This window comes from Bidens hawaiensis, unplaced genomic scaffold (genome assembly GCF_021521415.1).
Source record: "Bidens hawaiensis isolate Kalapana, Puna unplaced genomic scaffold, B.hawaiensis_p1.1 tig00014284_1, whole genome shotgun sequence".
Classification (NCBI taxonomy): Eukaryota; Viridiplantae; Streptophyta; class Magnoliopsida; order Asterales; family Asteraceae; genus Bidens; species Bidens hawaiensis.
This window is the reverse complement of record NW_027492229.1, coordinates 353533-376199: the sequence shown is the minus strand read 5'-3', so window position 1 is coordinate 376199 and position 22667 is coordinate 353533. Positions and strand designations below refer to the sequence as shown.

The 22667-nt window shown below is 38.0% G+C and overlaps 1 protein-coding gene across 1 annotated transcript; it reads right to left on the bottom strand.

The window, feature by feature from the left end:
* Positions 1 to 9254: 9254 nt before the first annotated feature.
* LOC143546188 (amino-acid permease BAT1 homolog) lies at positions 9255 to 12952 on the bottom strand. The gene is made up of 7 exons (XM_077037903.1): positions 12826 to 12952; positions 12414 to 12674; positions 11701 to 11719; positions 11198 to 11599; positions 10830 to 11119; positions 9762 to 9891; positions 9255 to 9678 (listed from the first exon to the last, which is right to left on the bottom strand). Exons 1-7 carry the CDS (start codon positions 12915 to 12917, stop codon positions 9319 to 9321), a joined length of 1554 nt encoding a protein of 517 aa, XP_076894018.1. The 5' UTR covers positions 12918 to 12952; the 3' UTR covers positions 9255 to 9318.
* Positions 12953 to 22667: the final 9715 nt, after the last annotated feature.

Genomic DNA, 22667 nt, shown 5'->3' with positions numbered 1-22667 from the left:
GCAGCTTTCATTCTAGCCTTTATCTGATCAAACCTTGAGGAGGTTTCTTGCACTATTTCTAAACTTCCAATTTCTTTCTGACCAATTTCTCCCCAACATACGGGAGTTCTAGAACGTCTACCATACAACATCTCGAAAGGAGGCATGCCAATACTTGAATGATAACTGTTGTTGTAAGAGAATTCTGCCAAGTGCAAATGATCATCCCAGCTTCCTCCAAAGTCTAGCACACAAGCACGTAGCATATCCTTAAGGGTTTGGATAGTCCTTTCGGACTGTCCATCAGTCTGAGGATGATACGTCGTGCTGATGTTCAGTCTTGTCCCCATGGCTTCGTGGAACTTCTTCCAGAATCTTGAAGTAAAGCGGGTATCCCTGTCTGACACAATCGATAACGGCACCCCATGCTTTGTAACCACTTCCTTGACGAACACGTGGGCCAACGTTTCTGACAAGATGGCCTCTCGTATAGGTAGAAAATGAGCACTCTTCGTCAGACGGTCCACAATCACCCATATTGTATTATGACTTCTAGCTGTACGCGGTAGCTTAGTTATGAAATCCATGGTGATGTGTTCCCATTTCCATTCCGGTATCTCCAGTGGCTGCATACTCCCATACGGTTTCTGGTGCTAGGCCTTAACCTGCAAGCAAGTCAAACACTTACTAACATAATCCACCACCTCGTTCTTCATACCCGACCACCAGTAGTCTTTCTTCAAGTCTTGATACATCAAGGTGGATCCTGGATGAATCGAGTAACGGGACTTATGGGCCTCATCTAGGGAATCCTATACCCTTTGACAAAACCAAGACAGCTGAAGAAGCCGAGGTAAATAGTCAATAGCAGGAGGATTGGTTTGAACAAAGAAAGATTGAACCAAAACGTATATACTTGAATCCGATCAAGTATTATAAAAAGGGAAAAGAGGCTAAGCTTGGAAAGTTTGTGAGTATTGCATATCTGCCAAAGATCAGGAAAATTGCTGTTCGAAGAACATTTGGAGTGCAATATTTTGAAAGCTTATGCGAATTGAAATCTCTACCATGGATGGATGTGTTGGACATAGTAGAGAAAGAGCTATTATACTGTCCTAAACATGGACCGGTGAAGGAGATTTGGGAGTTTATTAAACGTCAAGCAAAATGCAGATTCAGAAGCTAGACTCCTCGAACACCATATCTACATGTCTCAAAGGTCAAGAAAGATCCTGAAACAGATGAATTTGTGAAGACCTGGAGATATAAACAGCCTGAAACTCTTAAGGTGATTCCTATGTACCCGATGGAGCAAGACTTCCATGTTTATTTTCGATGGTGGTACTATGATGAGAATAGGGGTGAGGCTCAGATTGTTTTAAACCGAGATGGAGCATGGGATGTAATAGATGTGATGGATCCTTTGTGGTTGGTGAACTGCTTGGAGAATGACATAGAGACGCTGCACAAGTGCAAGATTCAAGTATCACGTGATAAACATCATGCGTCTGCTATGCAATACCAGAAGGTGATCAAGATCTGTCATAAATATAAGATTCATTCTGGAGAAGTTTGGAAGAGTAAGTGGTTTGAGTTTGGTGAAGAGGAAGCACAGAAGGAGAAAGAAAGAGAGGAAGAGATTAAGGAGAAAATGATGATTGCTTCTTTGAAAAGATTCCAATGCAAAGGTGTTGGAGTATCGATTCCCACTAATCAGAAGCCCTCAGATAAACTTTCATGAGAAGATATGAGGAGGGAGTACAGAGAAAGGGTTTTTGGGATGAAAGACTGAAGAATGAAGATCAAAGACCTAGCAACATTCAAGGGGGAGTTTGTTAGAGCATAATGTCTATTGCTAGGGTCTTAGATGTATTAGATATGATTCTATAGGGATTAAAATGTCAAATGTATGCTTTGATGTTGTGATTAGCGCATAAGTCCACAAGAACGCATAAGTTATGCGGCATATAACTTATACGCCGTATAACATATACGAACTTGTTGAGCTTCAAGTTGTTTACTATAAATAGGGGACTTATGCGTTATTATGTATACTTTTGGTGGATGTTAGAGTGAGAGAGTAGAGAGAGAAAGTTGTTGTAAAGTCATATCTTGTAATCCTTCAAGTTATCAATGAATATGTGCTTAATGTTTACTTGTTTGTATTCATTCTCAATGGATTCCACACATTGAGTTATAGGCTGTAACATCTAGAGATCCTGAGTGTCATCTACATCAGCATTTCAAGTCTTTTCAATAACAAAAGAAAAGAAAAGAAACAAAAAACATAATAAGACAAAACTTTTGGGTTTTTCTAGAAAAACCCACTAACATAACCAGCACCCGTTTGATATAATATAATATAATATAATATAATATAATATAATATAATATAATATAATATAATGTTACTATTATATTATATTTTATTATATTATATTATATAATACACTTTAAGAACGTACCTCCGAACGTGTTGTGCCGGCACCCGACACCCGCATCTGAATCTCTGGCGTACATTAGGTACCTAATAATAATAATAATAATATTTTTAATACTAATAATAATATAAAAATTAATATTTTAATAATAATCATAATATTAAAATAATAATAACATAATTATATGTTTAGAATAATATTAATTTAATAATAATAATAATATTTTAATAAATACAATAATAATATTTTATTTAATTAACAATAATATTTTAATAATAATATTAATATTTTAGTAGTAATAATATAATAAAAAATTTAACAATAACAGTAATAGTACGGGAAACCTGGTTTAAATTTGGGAAGCCCAACGAACTAGGGTTACCATAAAAGTGCTTAGGCTAACATAAGTGGTGTCTATATAGTAGGCATGGTGTAGTATAACGGTCGGTGCCTAGACAAATTTCAAATCGTTATCATAACGGAACCTAAATTACAATTAAATATAGTTTACTTTTTCAAAAGTCCCTATAAAGTGTAGACCGTCTCTCTTGATATCACATAACAAAACTAAACCAGTCACCAAATCTCTGTCCTAACATGTACAACTACCGACTTCATACTAAATAAAGATAAAACGAAACCTGGTTCAAGTCTGACTGATCATTAGAGGCGTACCCCGGCTCCTCCTCGTCCGACTCTGGCGTATCCCGACTCCTCCTCGTCCGACTCCGAAAATAAATGGTTGTTGTGTTGTTGGTTGAATGAAGAGGGTGAGGGTCAGGGGTGAGGGGTGAGGTAAAAAAAATAAGAAAGGAGAGGGATGGGAGGGAGCCGGCTTCAATAATATAAAAAAACCCAATACGCTGCTATACGCGGCATATTAGGGTACGATATGACAACCCAGCCCAGCTTTTGCAGGCTAGGACGTCAAATCGTCCCTAATACGCCGCGTATAGCCCTATACGCGACGCATTAGGAGGGTGTGGTGGGTGTCTCTAGTAGGACCCGTTAGGAAAACTGAGGCTATTTAGCCTTCTAATAGCTCAATGAATGTTTAAAAAAGTACAGCTTGAGGGAGAAGAAATATTAATAAAAGATAATATACAAAAGCATAAAATTAAAGTATGTAACAAACTTTCGGGATACATGCCTTTTCATTTTCCAATCTATCTATCTATAATATATATATAAAACCCTTTAAAATCTTAAGTGTCACGATGTGGTCGCTCCCCACTTTTATGGAAGCCACTAGATTGATTGAGTTTTAAATTGTGACTTCTCATTGATTTATGTTGAAGGTGGAGATTAGAGCCGGATCATTACCTGACCTTAGCACCCTAATGTGTTAGATGCGGTACACCCTATATATAAACACTAATGGGTTAGCTTATATTTGAAAATGTGCTGAATCTACTTATACTGTGTCTTTATATAACTTATGAACTTATTAACCTCGTGTTGACCCTTGAGTATTTATATTTGCCTAGGTCGCTAGGTAGCGTCAACTACACTTCTCTACGACATTATCAGCTCGACGCTATGGCTAGGATGTTAACTTGGTAACGAGCATGATAACGGGCAGAAGCTAGGTCCATCCACTAACAACCAATCAATTTTTTTTCTCATTTATTTATTTTCTCCATCATCATAACTAACTAGTTAAAGATAGTTAATCCACAACACGCTAGTTAATAGATATGCTTGTTAAAGCCCAACTATATACGTAATATGACGCTTTAACTTACTTTTAATCTTACAACCACAATACATTATAAATGTTGGCGGTTTTGAAAAAGTTATCATTGCAAAGGATCCTTTATTTATTTTCTTTTTTCTCTACTAGATTTCACGATAGCTTTAAAAGGAGCTTTTCTACAAAGAGTCTGAGTACTTCATAGTTTTATCCTCCAAATGAGTTTCAAATTTATTTTAGTCATTTTCATAACATGTTGATAACATCAGGGTGGCTCGTGAGACATCGAAAACAAGTTAGGGTTTTATGCTCATACTTAATTAAGGCCCCCAAGTTTAAGAAAATATTATATATATATATATATATATATATATATATATATATATATATGATGGGTATCATTACAGAACTCTTAAATTATTTAAGAACTTGAAGAAATTTATAATAACTAACGTTTTTATAAAAATTTTTGAATGTTAATGTTATTTGATTTTAGTTTTATCACTTTTTATATCTGTATTTACGATTGCAATTATGAAAATTAGTTTTTACACATATCTAAATTTTTATTTACATATATATGTAAATCTGTTATTACATAAATTTTACACATATGTAAACTTGTGATTTATATATGTAATAAAATTTATTTATATAAAATATGATAAAACTAGTCTCAAACAATGTTAATATATGAAAAGAATTAAAAAAATGTTTGGTTGTTATGGGTTCCTATAAGTTCTTAACTTTTTTTAAAGTTCTGAAATGATATTAACCCTATATATATATATATAGGGTTTGGATCAAATACAAATGAAATTAACGTGCTAATTGTGAGAATCAAGTAGAGTAATTATATATACAAGTAGAGTAATTATGTAATTACTTCATAAATATATAATTACTTTATGAAGTAGTTACATAATTACTCTACTTGATTCTCACAATTAGCAAGTTAATTTCATTTATACATTAACCTTCCCCTATAATGTATTGGTGTTATGGTAGGCTTGGTTGTTACTAAAGTCTAGGTTATGAGTTCAAAACTTTTAATAAGCAATTTTTTTTCTTAATAATTCATGAAAATGGCCCAAAATCTTGTTTTGATTTAGGTCTTCATATTCGTTGAGTCGGCCCTGGATAACATTATGTTCAATGACTCAATCCATATTTTTTATGTTAACAAGAATCAATCTTGAAAATAAAATATCCTGCCTTAAAAAAATAATAACTGATTTCAACCATAAACTGTATGAAATTTACAAAAATCAGGAAATGAATCACGTATGATTAATGATTTTACAAAATCATAAGCATTAATATTTTAGGTCAACCGTTATCAATTAATGAATCTATAATGAGATTCTATTATATGTAGAAAATAAAAAATTATATAAAATAAATGATAGCTATTATATATTTATACTAAGGGTGTTGGTAACCGTAAACGTATCCAATCTCCCTTATCTTTATTAAATGTACCTCTCTTCAAGTTTTACACACCCTTTGGGGCTTTTTATTTTTGTTTTTTTTTTTTTTTTGCATTTTGTTATCTCATATCATCATCATTTTTCTAAAAAAGGTTTTTTTTTCCGTCTTTTAAAGTATCTTATTGAAAGAGTGTCTTAAAATAATTTTCATAGATAATTTACATTTTAATAAAATGTTATTAAAAAGTTTTTTATGTAGTTCAAACTATTATTTAAAAAAGAAAAGAAAAGGTAAAGTGTTTTGAACTTTTTATAAGTAAGAAGGATAGTATATTTAACCTAACCCATCTACTAAACCAATATTAGCTTGCAAATTAATTTTTGTTAATTTTCAGCTAAAGGTTTCTAAATTGGTCAAGCAATGAATGGTTTCACAGCACATGTTAATACTGCTAGTTAACGGTTTCTAAGGGTGATTGGGTGGGTATCGGCTTCAAATCGATAATTGGTTTGCACCCAAAGTATTGGAAGAGAAAAAAAATATATTATTTTAATCGAGTAAATAATGGCCAAGTTATTTATTTATTTTCAAATTCTCATTTATATTTTTCATAAATCTTCATACATTCCTAACAAACCTTAATTAATCTTGAATACCTTTTCTTTTTCTTTTCAAAGGACAAATATAAATCTCCATTACCAGTTTTTTTGAAAGGACGAATAATATATCTCCATTCATCTACGCACAAGTCTTTAATAAAAGAAAATAAATCGAAAAGAAAAAAAAACACAGCCATCAAAACAACAACATTATTATTATTATATTCTAGATCTTATACTTGGCGAGAAGATATCAACGCTTTCAGTTTCTTCAACATCAATTCCAATATTATTTTACTTCAACAATTAAACAAACAAATAAATAATACCTACAACTTTTTTTCCAAACAACCATCACCAAACATTAGTAAAAAAGGATAAAAAAGGATGGGAAGATAGTCAAAGAAACATGTTGGAATAGATGACCTCGGAACAAAGAATATTAACCAACAATATTCTTATTCTGAAGCACCCTTCCTAACACCTTCCTAAAACTTTTCATCCTTTCCCTCAGTCCTAAGTTTTCTCGAACTTGATTTATGCTTTACGCCTTATGAAACGGGTTGGAATTTATAGGCATATAAGGGGTTAATGAGGGTTGTATTATTGAGTCATAAATGTAGCAGCGTACAACTTGTATTGCATGACTTGTCAACATCTTAATTTCACATGTACCTTTGTGATTGTGATAATTACATATTTGGTACACCTTTTATAGTTTGTCTCAAAATTAACCCACATATTTAAATTTCAGTCTTTTCGCATGTATGCTTAAATGTATTCTTTTTTAAATATCTTTAGCGGTAAAATAATGATTTGTTGATAAATAACTTATAGAAATAAGTCTTTACCAGGTGGAAAATATATGTTATTTATCTTAAGTACAACTTTAATTATTCTTAAAGCATTATTTTTATACGGTTTTAATTATTCTTTTTTGGCTAAAAAGAAATGAAGCTTCAACAATGTAGCATTGCATACGGGCCGCCACGTTGAATTTTCCGACCAACACTCCTTTTCCGTTACCTGCAAACCTCCCCATTTCTCTCGCATTCCTCTCTCATGTATTTGGTGCGTAGAAGTGAAGATCCTTACATAAGAGTTCCATCTCTAGAATACATTAACTTTTAAAGAACCTGGTCTACCTCAAAGTCATACATCACTGTTAGAATCTCGGGTTTGTCCACTAAAGATGCTCTTTTAAACTTTGTTCACTTAAAACGTGCTTAAATGGGCTAAAAGCCTAAAACCCGCATGAAATATATACTACATTCGTATTTAAGAAAACAAAAATATAATTGGTGTATGGCAATAGTCTAACGTTTCAAATATAAATAAACAGCTAATATTACATTATCAATAAAACTTTTATGAAACAACAATTAATAATAACACAAGAGGGTTTTAAAAAACCAGAGGTTATTTAGCCTTTTAATAAAGTCCAAGGACTATGCAGTTATTTTGAAAACTTCAACTTGAGGGAGAAGAAAAAGATAATATTCCATGGCATCTGATTAAAAGTATGTAACAAACTTCCGGAATAAGTTGTCTTTTATTAAATGCCTTTTCATATCTGATAAAATATTAATATTTCCAAAAAATAATAACTTACCTAAAATCCGTGATTTTACAATAATAAATAAATATTTTTCATTAAAAATACAAAAGTACTATTTTTTTTTTTGAGAAGTGAACTTCATTGAAACACAAGCGAAAACCATCTAATCTCCAAGACGGAGAGAAGGGGCCGCCTGCAACATTACATCAAAAACAAATTACACCACAACTTCCAATCCTTATCTTTACTATTTTGCCTATTACTAAACCATAAGCAAGTAAGCGCCTTTACATCTGCTACAATCTCTACCACCTTACTTCGTTTATTCTCAAAATTTTGCTTGTTTCTAGCTTTCCAAATCCTTCAACAACAAGCAATGATTACCCCTCTCTCAATCTCCTTCCGAAAAGTAGACCAACCATTCATATTATGCATCTCCATCACATCTCCATCACAAAAATACTATTTAGTTCCTCGTGATGTTTAAATGATATTTCTCTTTATCAACTGGTCAAAAGTATAGTGTGTTTGGTTCATTTAAAAACTCCATTAAGAGAATACCTCTGAACCAGTCAAAGGTACAATATGTTTGGTCATTTAAAAGACGCATCTCAGTAGTTAGAGTCTCTTAATGTTTCAACACAAGGTTGCCAAACAACTTTAATATGATTACATCAAAAACAAGCACGTGTTGGACCATTCTCGAGAATCGTTAAATTTTTTTGCGCCGGATGCAAGAAAAATATTGGGTCTTAAGTAACAAAGACTTTTTTAATTACTAGGTTTTAAAAAAAATAAATTTTAAATAGGCTTATTGTGTTATAATTTTGGTTTTTCGAATTTCATTTTAAAAAATAAGCTTAGATGAATTGGGTAATTACGTTTAAACATAAATAACACAATTTTTTATTTCGGGCCTAGCGGGTTGATTGGCCGGGGATCGTCCCCCCCCCCCCCCCCAAAGCCAGCAGTAGCCATTCGGTATGCATTAATGTCCATTAACTCTACAACACCCGTTTCATCCACTAACAAACTCCCCTTAAACCAAATGAATTTTTTCATGCATTAGCGCCACCAAGGTCAACTTTCATCTCTCACGTCACGCATCACATTTGTAAACTCATTAACGCATATCCTTTTTAACACCCTCCCAACTCTCAAGAGAGTGGTGCTTAATGCCCATTAACATTTCAACTCAACTTTAACGCCCCAAGCATTATGGTATACCGCATGGCCTAAAGCAAAGTTAGTTATGAATATTACAAAATATTCAAACTAATAAACCTTCAATTGTACAGCCAAGGTCTACCCACTAGTGCGGATTTTGGATCGAAGACTTAAGGGGATCGAAGTATTCGCATAACTGATCTATTATTAACCAGCACCGTCGGACCAATGATCCCGGTAAAGTGTGTTAAAACACATACACTAATCTAACAAAACAAGTCACATGACTAAAAACACAAATAACAAAAAGCTTTTGCTAAAAAGGAATTTTTATTTAATAAAAATTATTATACAGAGTTGAAAAATCTATTTTCATTACCATTGAGTCCTTCCCTATATGGATACAATTGCCATTAATATGCAAAAAGCTGATATACAAAACAAACATACTCATACATTGCTTGTGGTACCAACATTTGTTACAGGACCTTTAAACCAGTATCGCGCACTCACTATCCAATACGACACCACGATGATGAAAAGCCCACCAACCGCCACGGGTGTATAGTTAAGAGTCTGATCAGTAATCGGGTACGCAACGGGCAAAGAAAAGAGCACTGAAATAGTAATGACCCAAAGAACTGATATCCAACCAATAACAATGCCGTATCGGCCCAAATTGAAAGGCCCGGGTACAAATGTTTTACGGGCCAAAGTGACCCGAAAGAATATCGGTAATGCGTAGGCTATGTACAAACCAATCACTGCTATTGATGTCATGGCCTGAAATGCCACTATACTCCAAAGAGACTGCAAAAATATTTTAACTTTTTTTAGATATGAGTTTTAGTAAGAATTATTGGCAGGTTTAATCTAGTGTGGTGGTGGCTAACCGTAAGGGCCATGCAGAACGCGATGAAAGCCGAGAGCCAAACCGCGTATATTGGGACCTCTTGTCGGTTTACTTTATGCCATACTGACGATAACGGCATTGCTCCATCTCTTGAAAATGCATATACCATCCTGCCATTTAACGTTAATCGATTAACTTTTGTTTGTTGGATAGATCAGATTGTTTTATTTGAATGTTTGATATTGAGTTTATGGATTATAAATTTATTTTTGAAGAATGTTACGTAATTTATAACAAATTAATAAATGGTGTAGCCCAAAACTTTTAGATCCGAATGTGGATTAATCAATTAATCATCACTTAACAAAAACAGTCGGGCCCAAATTCATTATTTGTACCCAAATTTTTCAAGCCCATATGGCGCAACCGAAAACCGAGCTGAACCCATCATGAAAACCGAAATACTCTGAAATAGAACGGTTATAAAAACCCGAATATCGAATTTTTGGCTTTCTGTACGGTTTGAGCCCAAAATTGATCCATGCACACCCCCTGCATATAAAGTTACAATAATTGGCGTGCATGAAACCGAAAAAACCAATCCGTAACTGAACCGAACACAAAACCCACAGTTAGGATGTATGTTTTTTCAAAAACTGAATTTTTTTCAGTTTGGCTCCGGTTTTGCATGTACCAAAAACCAAACCAAATCAAGCAAACCAAACCCAAAAAAACGAATTTTGTTATTAAATTTATGGATTATAAATGGCATAGCCCAAAAGATTTTGGCCCAAATGTGTAATAATCAATTAATCAACAAGAAATCTTAGCCCAAATTCATAAAATTTGGTTTTATTTTTGGGCCAAAAAACTTCAAGCCCAAATGGAAAATTTGAAACCAAACCGAACCCAATGTGAATGAATACCAAAAACCCAATGGCTTTCAAAAACCCCAAAACCTTCAGCTTTCGGATCAGCGCCCAAAAAGACCCAAAGTGGCCCGTGCACTCCCCTATTGAATAGTACACAAAATTTACACCTGTAATACATGAAAAGAGTAATTTTGTGTAACGGGCCTTAAAGGTGGGAACCCGGGCTTTCAATATACCTGGAGTTGCTTGTAAGGGAGCTCATGGCACAGAAGAAAATGGCAACGGCCACCACGAGCAAGCAAATGATGCCGCCAGTACCGCTTCCATACCGATTCTTGAAAGCTTGATAAAATATCTGTGCAATCGCATAACCGCCAGCATCATTATCCTTACTTAAAAGTTGTGGGATATCAGTAACTGTAAATGTAATTCCAAGCAAATACCCCCATCCAACTATTACAGATATGCCAATAGCACTAATGATTCCTTTTGGCCCGTTTATATCTGCGCTCTTCGTTTCCTCCGACTACAACCAAAATAAATAAATAAAACAAAAGCAGATACAATATATTAAGCTGAAATGATTATGATTATCAAAACTGACCATATGAGCAGAGGCATCATATCCGGTTAACGTGTACTGGCTCATAAGCAGCCCGATAAGAAATATGTAAGGTTTACTGCTAATTCCAGCTCCATTATCAGTGTTGAAATGTGTAAACACAAATTCTGCACTAGCTCTTTCTGTTGCGACAATGGGTATACAAATCATTAGAAAAAAGACACCTAAGATGTTCCAGACAGCTGACACTTGTCCAAAAAACGACAGCCATGAAATCGGGAGGCTGTTTATGAGGGCGTGTACAAGAAGCAAGACACCATGAATAACAAGAACTATGTATTTAGAAGCCACATAACCGCCTCCGTTATTGCCACCGGTGCTTAGAAGAACGATCACTGCAATCAGTTGAGCAAGTGAAAAATTCACACTTGTTGTCACAGCCCACTGCAAATTTGCAAAGTTAATTATACAATTAGTATGTTGAAATGATTGTTTTTTTATTTTGAAAAGACTAGATACCACAAGATATATGTTGTTTTGAGTACCTGCCCTACAATGTTGTACCTGCAAAAATGACAATGGAATTAGGATAGAATTACATGAAAAGTATATAGATTAGGACTTAATTATCTATTTATCTAGAAAGAGATCACAGTTTCAATCATTAAATAAATGAGAACATATGAACTTCAATTTTCAACTTTTCCCTACTTTATAGACTTTTCCACTATCTTTTATTATATTTTTTATATAAATCACATGAAACCCATGTTTTATGTCAATTGAGTGAATTCTACTTTAGATATTAGTTTTGAATTATGATTTTTAGTCAAACCTGGAAAATATATTAACATACTTTATAAGGAAGAAGTCAATTATATGCCTAGAAAAGTACTCAAAATTGTTACTCCTCTCATAACTTAGCCCGACTATCTCAGAGTAACCTTAAAAGAACTTCATATTGCACAAATCACACATATGCATAAAACAGCACAACACATCCATGTAAATATATTCAACTATATGAAATAAAATATCAAATCATACTTGTATATTTATATTTAGACACTTAAATCGGAACCGGTATGATGTTTGGGACCGGATTGTAATTCTCTCCACTGAAACTGGTTAACCAAACAAAAAACCGGCGAAACTGATTATAAACCAAGAAACCGGTTTCAACCCAAACCCGTTTGTGCACCTCTAATTATATGGTTAGTGATAATAATAATAATAATAATAATAATAATAATAATACCAGCCAGTGATCCAAGAGGCAAAGGGTGCCCAACTACGGCCAGCAAGTTTGGCACTCCAGTAGTAAAGACCACCAGAAGTTGGGTAAGATGAGCAAATCTCAGCCATTGATAACCCCACAGCCATGGTGAAGGCACCAGCAATTAGCCATCCGTACACCAACACCACAGGCCCACCAAACGTCAGCCCGCTGTTGTAGAGTGTGGTTATCCCTGTAATCACCGATATAATCGAAAACGAAAACGCAAAGTTTGACAACACCCTGCAATTGAAATCAATCAAAATTGGAGATTCATGAATTGGAAAATAGAATGAATGAAGGAATCAAGAGCTTGGTTTTTTCCGAGTCAGCCAAGGGATAATAAAGAAAGTCAGCAGCAGTACAATGAAAATGAGAAGTAGAAGGAGATTACGAGAGATCACGCTTGAGTTCCTGTTTGTATCCCAATTCGTTTAACCGAGAGTGACCGGAATCTTGTGGGTGTTTGCCGTTACCCATCGTCATTACACAACACCGATTTTCAAGATTCAGTCAGATTGTTGTTGAATGAATCAGTTTAAATAAATAAATCGGTGGTGTTAAGAGTTATGAGTATGAGAATCAAAATCTTATTTCATCAATCTTTGTTTGAGCTGGAATATGAATACATATATATATATATATAATTATAATAGCTGCAATAAGTATGGAAGGTTATTTGTATGTGTGGAGTGGAATCTCAGTTGGTGTTTGTTTTTTCCTAAAATCACTTCTTCACCTCTTTTGTCTGCGCCACGCAGACCACGCGCAGACGTTAAGCTCTGCAGCGTGTTTGATTTTTAAAAGACATTTCATTTAAAAACGTCTGCGCGCCCTCTTCTCCTAGAAGTGTTGCCCTAGTCACTTCTCACCTCTTCTTATTTTCATTATCAACAACACTAGCAGACCTCCACCCTCCTCCTTCTCTACCCCAACCCTAGCTGACTCCACCATCGCCGCCGCCGCCGCCGGCCTTCCTCCTTCACCGCCGCCGGCTATCTCCAAAGATCCGTCGCAGTCCGCCTCTCTCTCTCTCTATCCAAAGTTCCGCTGCCTCTCTCTCTCTCTCCAACACAGATCCGTCGTCGTCTCTCTCTCTCTCCAACAGGTTATCTAATTACCTTTTGTTTTAACTTTGTTAGATTATGTTATTGTTAGTTTTTTGTTAACTTTGAGTTAATAAGTTTTCTCCGTCGCCGACTATTTTTTGGATTCCAATTTGTATCTCTTTCACATATTAATAATAATAATAATAATAATAATAAACATATGAACAGACAGTCTGATTAGTGAATCTATGAATTGATTATTGCAATCTAACAATTGGCTTTGGATGCTTGGTTTCTTTCTGGGTTGTGTTTCTTCCTTTTATTTAGATTATGTTATTGTTAGTTTTTTATTAAATTTGTTAGATTATGTTAGATTTTGTAAAGTTTTAATCTTTTAATTCCATATGTTTCCATCTCTTTCCAGATTCGTTTTTTTTAAATTAAATTGTTGATGGTTTTTTGTTTTCTTGATTCAGATTTCGTTTTGGTGTGGCTAATTATGTATATACCAGTTAGATTAAGTTCTACAGGTGATTAAGAAAGCGTGCAGTTATGATTACGTACGAATGAGGGCAACACGGTGTCTATATGTTTTAAAATCACCCGACCTTGTGAGTAGTTTATATATTTATATGCTCTGTTTAGTACATTATATGTTTGAACTATCAAGTTGGGTTTGTTGTTCGGGTTTTGGTCCGGGTGTATGGTTTTTGGGTTTAGTTATAATGAAAAAAAAAGCGTTCAAGTTGTTCGGTTTCAAAGGAAAAGATGAGGAAAACTTCCACGCAGGTTAGATATAGGTAAAGTTTAGTCATCCTACTAAGTGAAAGTGACGGTCTTATCCGCACAATCACGAAAGAGGAAGCAAAACTTTAACTTATTATCTGCCACGTTGAAAAGTTAACTTATCTAAGTACTCAAGAAATTGCTAAGTTAAAACAAAATATGCGCGAAATAAATAAGGCAAGGCATTAACAAATAATTTTTATTCCATCAACATTCAAACATTACAAGAATTGCTGGGTACATACCCGCATACAAGATTAGAAGTCTACAAACATAAAAATCTATAATGGTGGAAAGGGATCTAAAGTATCAAGCTTCAGGACCACTCCCACTTGGACCCGCACCATCAGTAGAGTGTGGCGGTTCAAGGAAAGCTTTGAGGATAGCTAGCCCATCATCAGCAGCAGCAATCTCGTTTACCTTCTCCACCACCGGATGCGGGAAGGCGGCATACTGATTCACTGCTTGGTCATACGCAGCTTCAGTATCCACATTGTAAAGAGGGAAGTTGGAAGGCGGAATGCCTTGTTCAACAAACCCTAGACCAAGCAGGAAGCCAGCCTTTTCCCCATCCTCATGAGAAGCGTTGAGGGCTGCGCTCATCGCATCGTCATATGATGTGTTCGTGAACACCCGATGCACAACCTAAAAAACAGAAGTATATCAAAAACTCTTCAAAGTGTAAGGAAAAGCGTAAAGAAATTGTGAAACTGCGCATACCTGCGACAACGCTTCCCGAAGAAGCCATTCCTTGGTAACCAGAGCCTCCTGGAGGGCAGCTTGAGCTTCATTACGGGCGCGTTCGGCTTCGTTCTTCGTAAGGTTGGCAAGCAACACATCTTTGGCTGCAGCCTCTTCGACGCCCTTTAGCTTACGCTCGGTGTGGTCAAGCACCCCCCTCTGGTCCAAGATCTCTTGGAGCTTCTTGGCATCTTCCATGGCCAAGGCATCATGAGCCTGCTGGAGCCTCTCTAATTTGGCTTTAAGTTCCTCATTCTCGATGCGTAGAGGCTCAGCAGCAGCTTCAGCCTTGGTGGCCCTCTCGGTTGCGTTCCGTGCAGTTTCCTTAGCCAACCGAAGCTGTTCATTAACAGCTTGGGCGGCCTTGGAACGGGCCTCGAGACGAGCCTGAGCGTCAACCTCAAGGGCCTTGAAGGCCTTCTCCTTTTCCGCAGCAACGGCGGCAAGCTTCGCATTCTCCTCCCGAATAGCCCGCGCCTGAGCCACTTCAAGGCTACGCGCCGTCTTTAACTTGTCATTTTCACGACAAAGTAGCTCGACGCGCGGCTGCATCCGGGCGATGAGAATTCGGAGCTCGTTGGACAGCCTACCCTCCTGGTAGCTGGCCATGGCCTCCCCCAGCGCACCGCTTGGGGCGGCGTGACGCGCCCATTCGACGCAATCTTCAGCAGTCCGGAGGGTCGTTCCCCGGCGGATCTTCCACCGAGGAGCGTACACCTCGTTGGAATCACGAACTGCAATAAAACAAAAAACAGTTAAGAGAGAAATGATGAAAGGGATATAGGCCAAAATAACCCTACGCACCTGTAGGGTCGACAACTGGCCGATAGCCACCAAACCCATCACCTGAACCTAAGGGATATCCATCCAAAAGGTCAAGGAGACGGGAAGGAGGCAGGGACTGGCTAGACGCCCCAACCCCAAACGTACCTGAAGGACTGGCCGTAGTCGCAGGCGCCAGAGGAGGCATGGTGGAGGCTGCCGCGGTGGAAACCAACGGAGGTGAACTCACCGGAGGTGAACTCACAGCCGTGGCCGCAGCTGCGGAAGAACCCGCAAGAGAAATCACAGCCGGCTCAGTGATGGATTCTGTGAAAATGGCACTGACAGCAGGCGGGGATAAGGTTACAGCTGGAACAGTTGGCTCAACGAGATGAGCAACTGAACCAGTACTGCAAGCAGGCGTAGCCGCCTGGGTCATCGCCTCGGGTGGGTTGACCAAACCTACCTTCATGGGTCCAGAGCTGCTCCCTCCCGCTCCACTTTGGAATGCCGTAGCATCCACGCCTGCACGAAGACAAGATATATAAGTATAATAGCGGAAATATATGAAGTTAAAGTTATGAACACTTACGGGTCTTTTTGAGCCTGAAGGTGCGAACAGGCGGGGACGAACCCGATGGAGCCGGCCTCTTCGTACCGGTTACCGTCGTCGTCCTGGGCTGCTCGGAGGTGACAGCCGTTTCAACCTCCGGAGCAGTGGTCTCAACACCACCTGGGTTCCCCGCCGCCTCTTCACTCTCGGTCTCTGACTCAGACCGGTTCACCTGGTCGGCGGTGGAGGCTACCTTCGCCTTGCCCTTCCCGCCAGCAGCCTTCTTCTTCCGCGCAAGAAAAAGACCATCTGCGGATTCCTCATCAGAAGATGACATGATTAGAGGAATTCCGGCAGAGGTTTCAGGCTTCAGAGGGCGAGGGTTAAATAGTCTTTTACCTGGCCGCGTGGCGCTCAGTATTTCGTGGCCTGGCGGGTAGGCCTCCACAAACCGATCCGCGGTCTGCGCAAGGATGGGCAACTCGTTCTCGTCAAGAGCGCGAGTACCCAACCGAGCGGGACCATCAGCTTCCCGCGGATGCAGGAGGGACTGCAAGTCATTTCCCTCTGAAATAGAAAGAAAAACAGTTAGAAGAAAACTTTAAATCAGCAAAGAAGATAAAGCATACCGTAAGGGATAGAGTTCAAACCGTATTCGAGGACGATGGGGATCTGTGGCGTCTCCGCCCCAGCATCTTTCCACACCCGGCTCATCCCGAGCATCACCATCCCGGACTCCGCAAAGCGGTAAACCGGAGATTGGATCCGGGAAATCTTGGCAAACCATTCCGCCTCCTGGTAGTTGGAGGCGTGAAGGCTGGGGAGTGCTCTCCCGTTCTTGAATGTCATCGCTATAGGGACGACACGGGCAGAGATGTAAAAGAACTCCCGCTTCCAAGACCGAAGACTGCGCTCGGTAGCGCAGATCTTCAAACCCTTGATCCTGGTGACCAGGGTGTACCAGCCTTGGATGCACCTTCAGGAGTAGAAGGTCATCAGGCGGTCGACGTGGGGATCCACGCCAAGAATGAGGCACACCCACTCAAAATGGCGGATCTTGGCGATCGCCATTGGGTGTACCTCCGTTAGGTGCACACCGTGTCTATCCAGAACACGGTATACAAACTTCGTCAATGGGAACCTAAGATTCCCATAGACGAAGAAGGCGGCATATACCCCTATTTTGCCCTTGGGGGCATCGTACACCGTCTGGTGTGGCTCCGGAAACTCAGGCTCGAACGGCTCGAGCATGAACTTCCGGACGATGTACCGGTAAAGCTCGATGGGAAGAGCACACTGGCATTCGCCAGCAGTGCTCTTATCGTCCTTATCGGACGTAGACGTCGGGTTCTCGACATACAAGTCAGAATCCTCGACGATAGCTTCTGGATCATGAGAAGACGACATGTTTTGGTGGTAAAGAACGATTTCAGAAAGAATATTCGCCGGAAATCGCTTAGAAGGAGAAGATAGAAGTGAAAGTGTGGATTACAAAGGACCCTCTCCCCCTTTATATACTCATCGCAATGAATGCGATGAATTTAATGCGGAGGAGAGAGAAAAGAGGTGGTGCAATGAAACTATGACACGTGGAAAAAGCAAGCTGGCAACAGCTGTTGACGGGACGCGCGCCGTAAAATCCGCACCCACGCGCCCGAAAAATCGTGTCCACGCGCCTGAAAAAGCGTCTGAAATGACCATGTACTGTCACGTCGCCATAACTTCCTGCACGTCCTGACACTGTCAGAAGAAACCGTCGGACGACGTTTCAACAGTTTGGACTGTTCTTATCCTTTCACCAACTCTTCGAATTTCAAAAAGATTCAAAAAGATTCAAAAGTAAGCGGGACTATACCCCTTACCTTGGCAACAAAGTAACTATAAGACAGGTGCGAGTACAGTGTTAAGGCAAAACCCTTCACATACTTAGCACCCGCAGGGAATTGAAGCCAGGAATACCTTGGAAGTAAAGTAACTATAAGACGAGTGCGGGTACAGTGTCAAGGCGAAACCCTTCACATACCTAGCACTCCGCAGGGAATTGAAACCAAGAAGGATCTTCTGGGCCATGCTTGCGGAAATGGGAATAACATCCCCGCATAGCGGGAATGTCGAGAACTAGATTGTTTGAAGCTCCAAGATGGAATTGGTTGTTTTAACATAATTGATCACTATGTTCAAAACTACCAGAACCTCATGGAGAATCTACACAAGTGGAACTCAACGCTCCTGACTTGCGAGGAGGTTACAAACCTACCCGCATCATACCCAAAGATCAAGCAGAAAAGTTGGGAATTTCTGCACGTGATATTAGGAAAACCGCGGGAAGAATCCACACGGAAAACCTTAAAACTAAAAACCCTTTTCAAAACCCTTTGCTTAAGTCCAAAAGTTCACCTCACTTATTTACAATTCATGAGAAGAACATTGGACTGGGGGGACTTGAAGAGGTAGGTCCCAGCAGAGCCCAGTTGGACCCGCAAGACTCACCTTGCAGAGGGACGTCTGCGCAAGGACCAACTGGTTCCGCAGGACCCACCATGCTCAGAGATGAAGACCTTACGCGCAGTACGCCAGCTGTTCACGCAGGGAAAGCCTCCCAATGGTGAAGTACCCCGCCTGTCCCCGCAGCTGCGGATACAAGCCATCAGGGAAGGCTACCCGCACTAACAGCAAGGTTACACACACAAGGCAGTAACTCAATAATTCAGTGTCACCTGAAGGAATGAGCAAGGCGGAAATACTCCCGCCCAAATGAGCCAGTCCGTATGCTTCTGGAAGATCTTTTGTACTATACCTGCCAAGGTATGGACAAAATAGACAAGATCTGACCAAAGCAGCCCATGAACCAATCACAGGGTGACAGCTCACCGACAAACAGTACGAGGAGCATGCTCTAGTACTGTTTGTCACTATTAGCCGCTGCCTACTCACCAACCCTTGTCGTGGCACGCACATAGCCTGCAGTTGGTGGAAAAGGAATAGTACACAGCCGGCCTGGTCACTATCAGCCGCTGCCTACCCACCAACCAGCATGGCACGTGCGTAGCCCGTAGTTGGTAGAACAGGAATATTATACAGCTGGCTGTACCTGCTTGGAAACCTACCTTCGGCTATAAATACTCCAACACCGTGGAACGGTAGGATCATCTGGTATTTTACCTTCACTAGCTATTTCTCTCAATATACACATATTCAGAGCAATCTAGTCTGATTCTCACGCCGGAGGGTGGTCACAAGGAGGAACCCCCCCTTCTCAGTGACGAGCTCACGGTGTCTGTTTTGCAGGTCATCTGAAGAACATTCTTCTTTGCCGGACCTAACCCTCGTGGGAAACATTACTTAACCCCCAGATTATCCATAATCTACTCGGGGTCGATTAGTGTTTCTTCAAATACCTTTTCTTTTTCTTTTCAAAGGACAAATATAAATCTCCATTACCAGTTTTTTTGAAAGGACGAATAATATATCTCCATTCATCTACGCACAAGTCTTTAATAAAAGAAAATAAATCGAAAAGAAAAAAAAACACAGCCATCAAAACAACAACATTATTATTATTATATTCTAGATCTTATACTTGACGAGAAGATATCAACGCTTTCAGTTTCTTCAACATCAATTCCAATATTATTTTACTTCAACAATTAAACAAACAAATAAATAATACCTACAACTTTTTTTCCAAACAACCATCACCAAACATTAGTAAAAAAGGATAAAAAAGGATGGGAAGATAGTCAAAGAAACATGTTGGAATAGATGACCTCGGAACAAAGAATATTAACCAACAATATTCTTATTCTGAAGCACCCTTCCTAACACCTTCCTAAAACTTTTCATCCTTTCCCTCAGTCCTAAGTTTTCTCGAACTTGATTTATGCTTTACGCCTTATGAAACGGGTTGGAATTTATAGGCATATAAGGGGTTAATGAGGGTTGTATTATTGAGTCATAAATGTAGCAGCGTACAACTTGTATTGCATGACTTGTCAACATCTTAATTTCACATGTACCTTTGTGATTGTGATAATTACATATTTGGTACACCTTTTATAGTTTGTCTCAAAATTAACCCACATATTTAAATTTCAGTCTTTTCGCATGTATGCTTAAATGTATTCTTTTTTAAATATCTTTAGCGGTAAAATAATGATTTGTTGATAAATAACTTATAGAAATAAGTCTTTACCAGGTGGAAAATATATGTTATTTATCTTAAGTACAACTTTAATTATTCTTAAAGCATTATTTTTATACGGTTTTAATTATTCTTTTTTGGCTAAAAAGAAATGAAGCTTCAACAATGTAGCATTGCATACGGGCCGCCACGTTGAATTTTCCGACCAACACTCCTTTTCCGTTACCTGCAAACCTCCCCATTTCTCTCGCATTCCTCTCTCATGTATTTGGTGCGTAGAAGTGAAGATCCTTACATAAGAGTTCCATCTCTAGAATACATTAACTTTTAAAGAACCTGGTCTACCTCAAAGTCATACATCACTGTTAGAATCTCGGGTTTGTCCACTAAAGATGCTCTTTTAAACTTTGTTCACTTAAAACGTGCTTAAATGGGCTAAAAGCCTAAAACCCGCATGAAATATATACTACATTCGTATTTAAGAAAACAAAAATATAATTGGTGTATGGCAATAGTCTAACGTTTCAAATATAAATAAACAGCTAATATTACATTATCAATAAAACTTTTATGAAACAACAATTAATAATAACACAAGAGGGTTTTAAAAAACCAGAGGTTATTTAGCCTTTTAATAAAGTCCAAGGACTATGCAGTTATTTTGAAAACTTCAACTTGAGGGAGAAGAAAAAGATAATATTCCATGGCATCTGATTAAAAGTATGTAACAAACTTCCGGAATAAGTTGTCTTTTATTAAATGCCTTTTCATATCTGATAAAATATTAATATTTCCAAAAAATAATAACTTACCTAAAATCCGTGATTTTACAATAATAAATAAATATTTTTCATTAAAAATACAAAAATACTATTTTTTTTTTTTGAGAAGTGAACTTCATTGAAACACAAGCGAAAACCATCTAATCTCCAAGACGGAGAGAAGGGGCCGCCTGCAACATTACATCAAAAACAAATTACACCACAACTTCCAATCCTTATCTTTACTATTTTGCCTATTACTAAACCATAAGCAAGTAAGCGCCTTTACATCTGCTATAATCTCTACCACCTTACTTCGTTTATTCTCAAAATTTTGCTTGTTTCTAGCTTTCCAAATCCTTCAACAACATGCAATGATCACCCCTCTCACAATCTCCTTTCGAAAAGTAGACCAACCATTCATATTATGCATCTCCATCACATCTCCATCACAAAAATACTATTTAGTTCCTCGTGATGTTTAAATGATATTTCTCTTTATCAACTGGTCAAAAGTATAGTGTGTTTGGTTCATTTAAAAACTCCATTAAGAGAATACCTCTGAACCAGTCAAAGGTACAATATGTTTGGTCATTTAAAAGATGCATCTCAGTAGTTAGAGTCTCTTAATGTTTCAACACAAGGTTGCCAAACAACTTTAATATGATTACATCAAAAACAAGCACGTGTTGGACCATTCTCGAGAATCGTTAAATATTTTTGCGCCGGATGCAAGAAAAAAATTGGGTCTTAAGTAACAAAGACTTTTTTAATTACTAGGTTTTAAAAAAAAATAAATTTTAAATAGGCTTATTGGGTTATAATTTTGGTTTTTCGAATTTCATTTTAAAAAATAAGCTTAGATGAATTGGGTAATTACGTTTAAACATAAATAACACAATTTTTTATTTCGGGCCTAGCGGGTTGATTGGCCGGGGATCGTCTCCCCCCCCCCCCCAAAGCCAGCAGTAGCCATTCGGTATGCATTAATGTCCATTAACTCTACAACACCCGTTTCATCCACTAACAAACTCCCCTTAAACCAAATGAATTTTTTCATGCATTAGCGCCACCAAGGTCAACTTTCATCTCTCACGTCACGCATCACATTTGTAAACTCATTAACGCATATCCTTTTTAACACCCTCCCAACTCTCAAGAGAGTGGTGCTTAATGCCCATTAACATTTCAACTCAACTTTAACGCCCCAAGCATTATGGTATACCGCATGGCCTAAAGCAAAGTTAGTTATGAATATTACAAAATATTCAAACTAATAAACCTTCAATTGTACAGCCAAGGTCTACCCACTAGTGCGGATTTTGGATCGAAGACTTAAGGGGATCGAAGTATACGCATAACTGATCTATTATTAACCAGCACCGTCGGACCAATGATCCCGGTAAAGTGTGTTAAAACACATACACTAATCTAACAAAACAA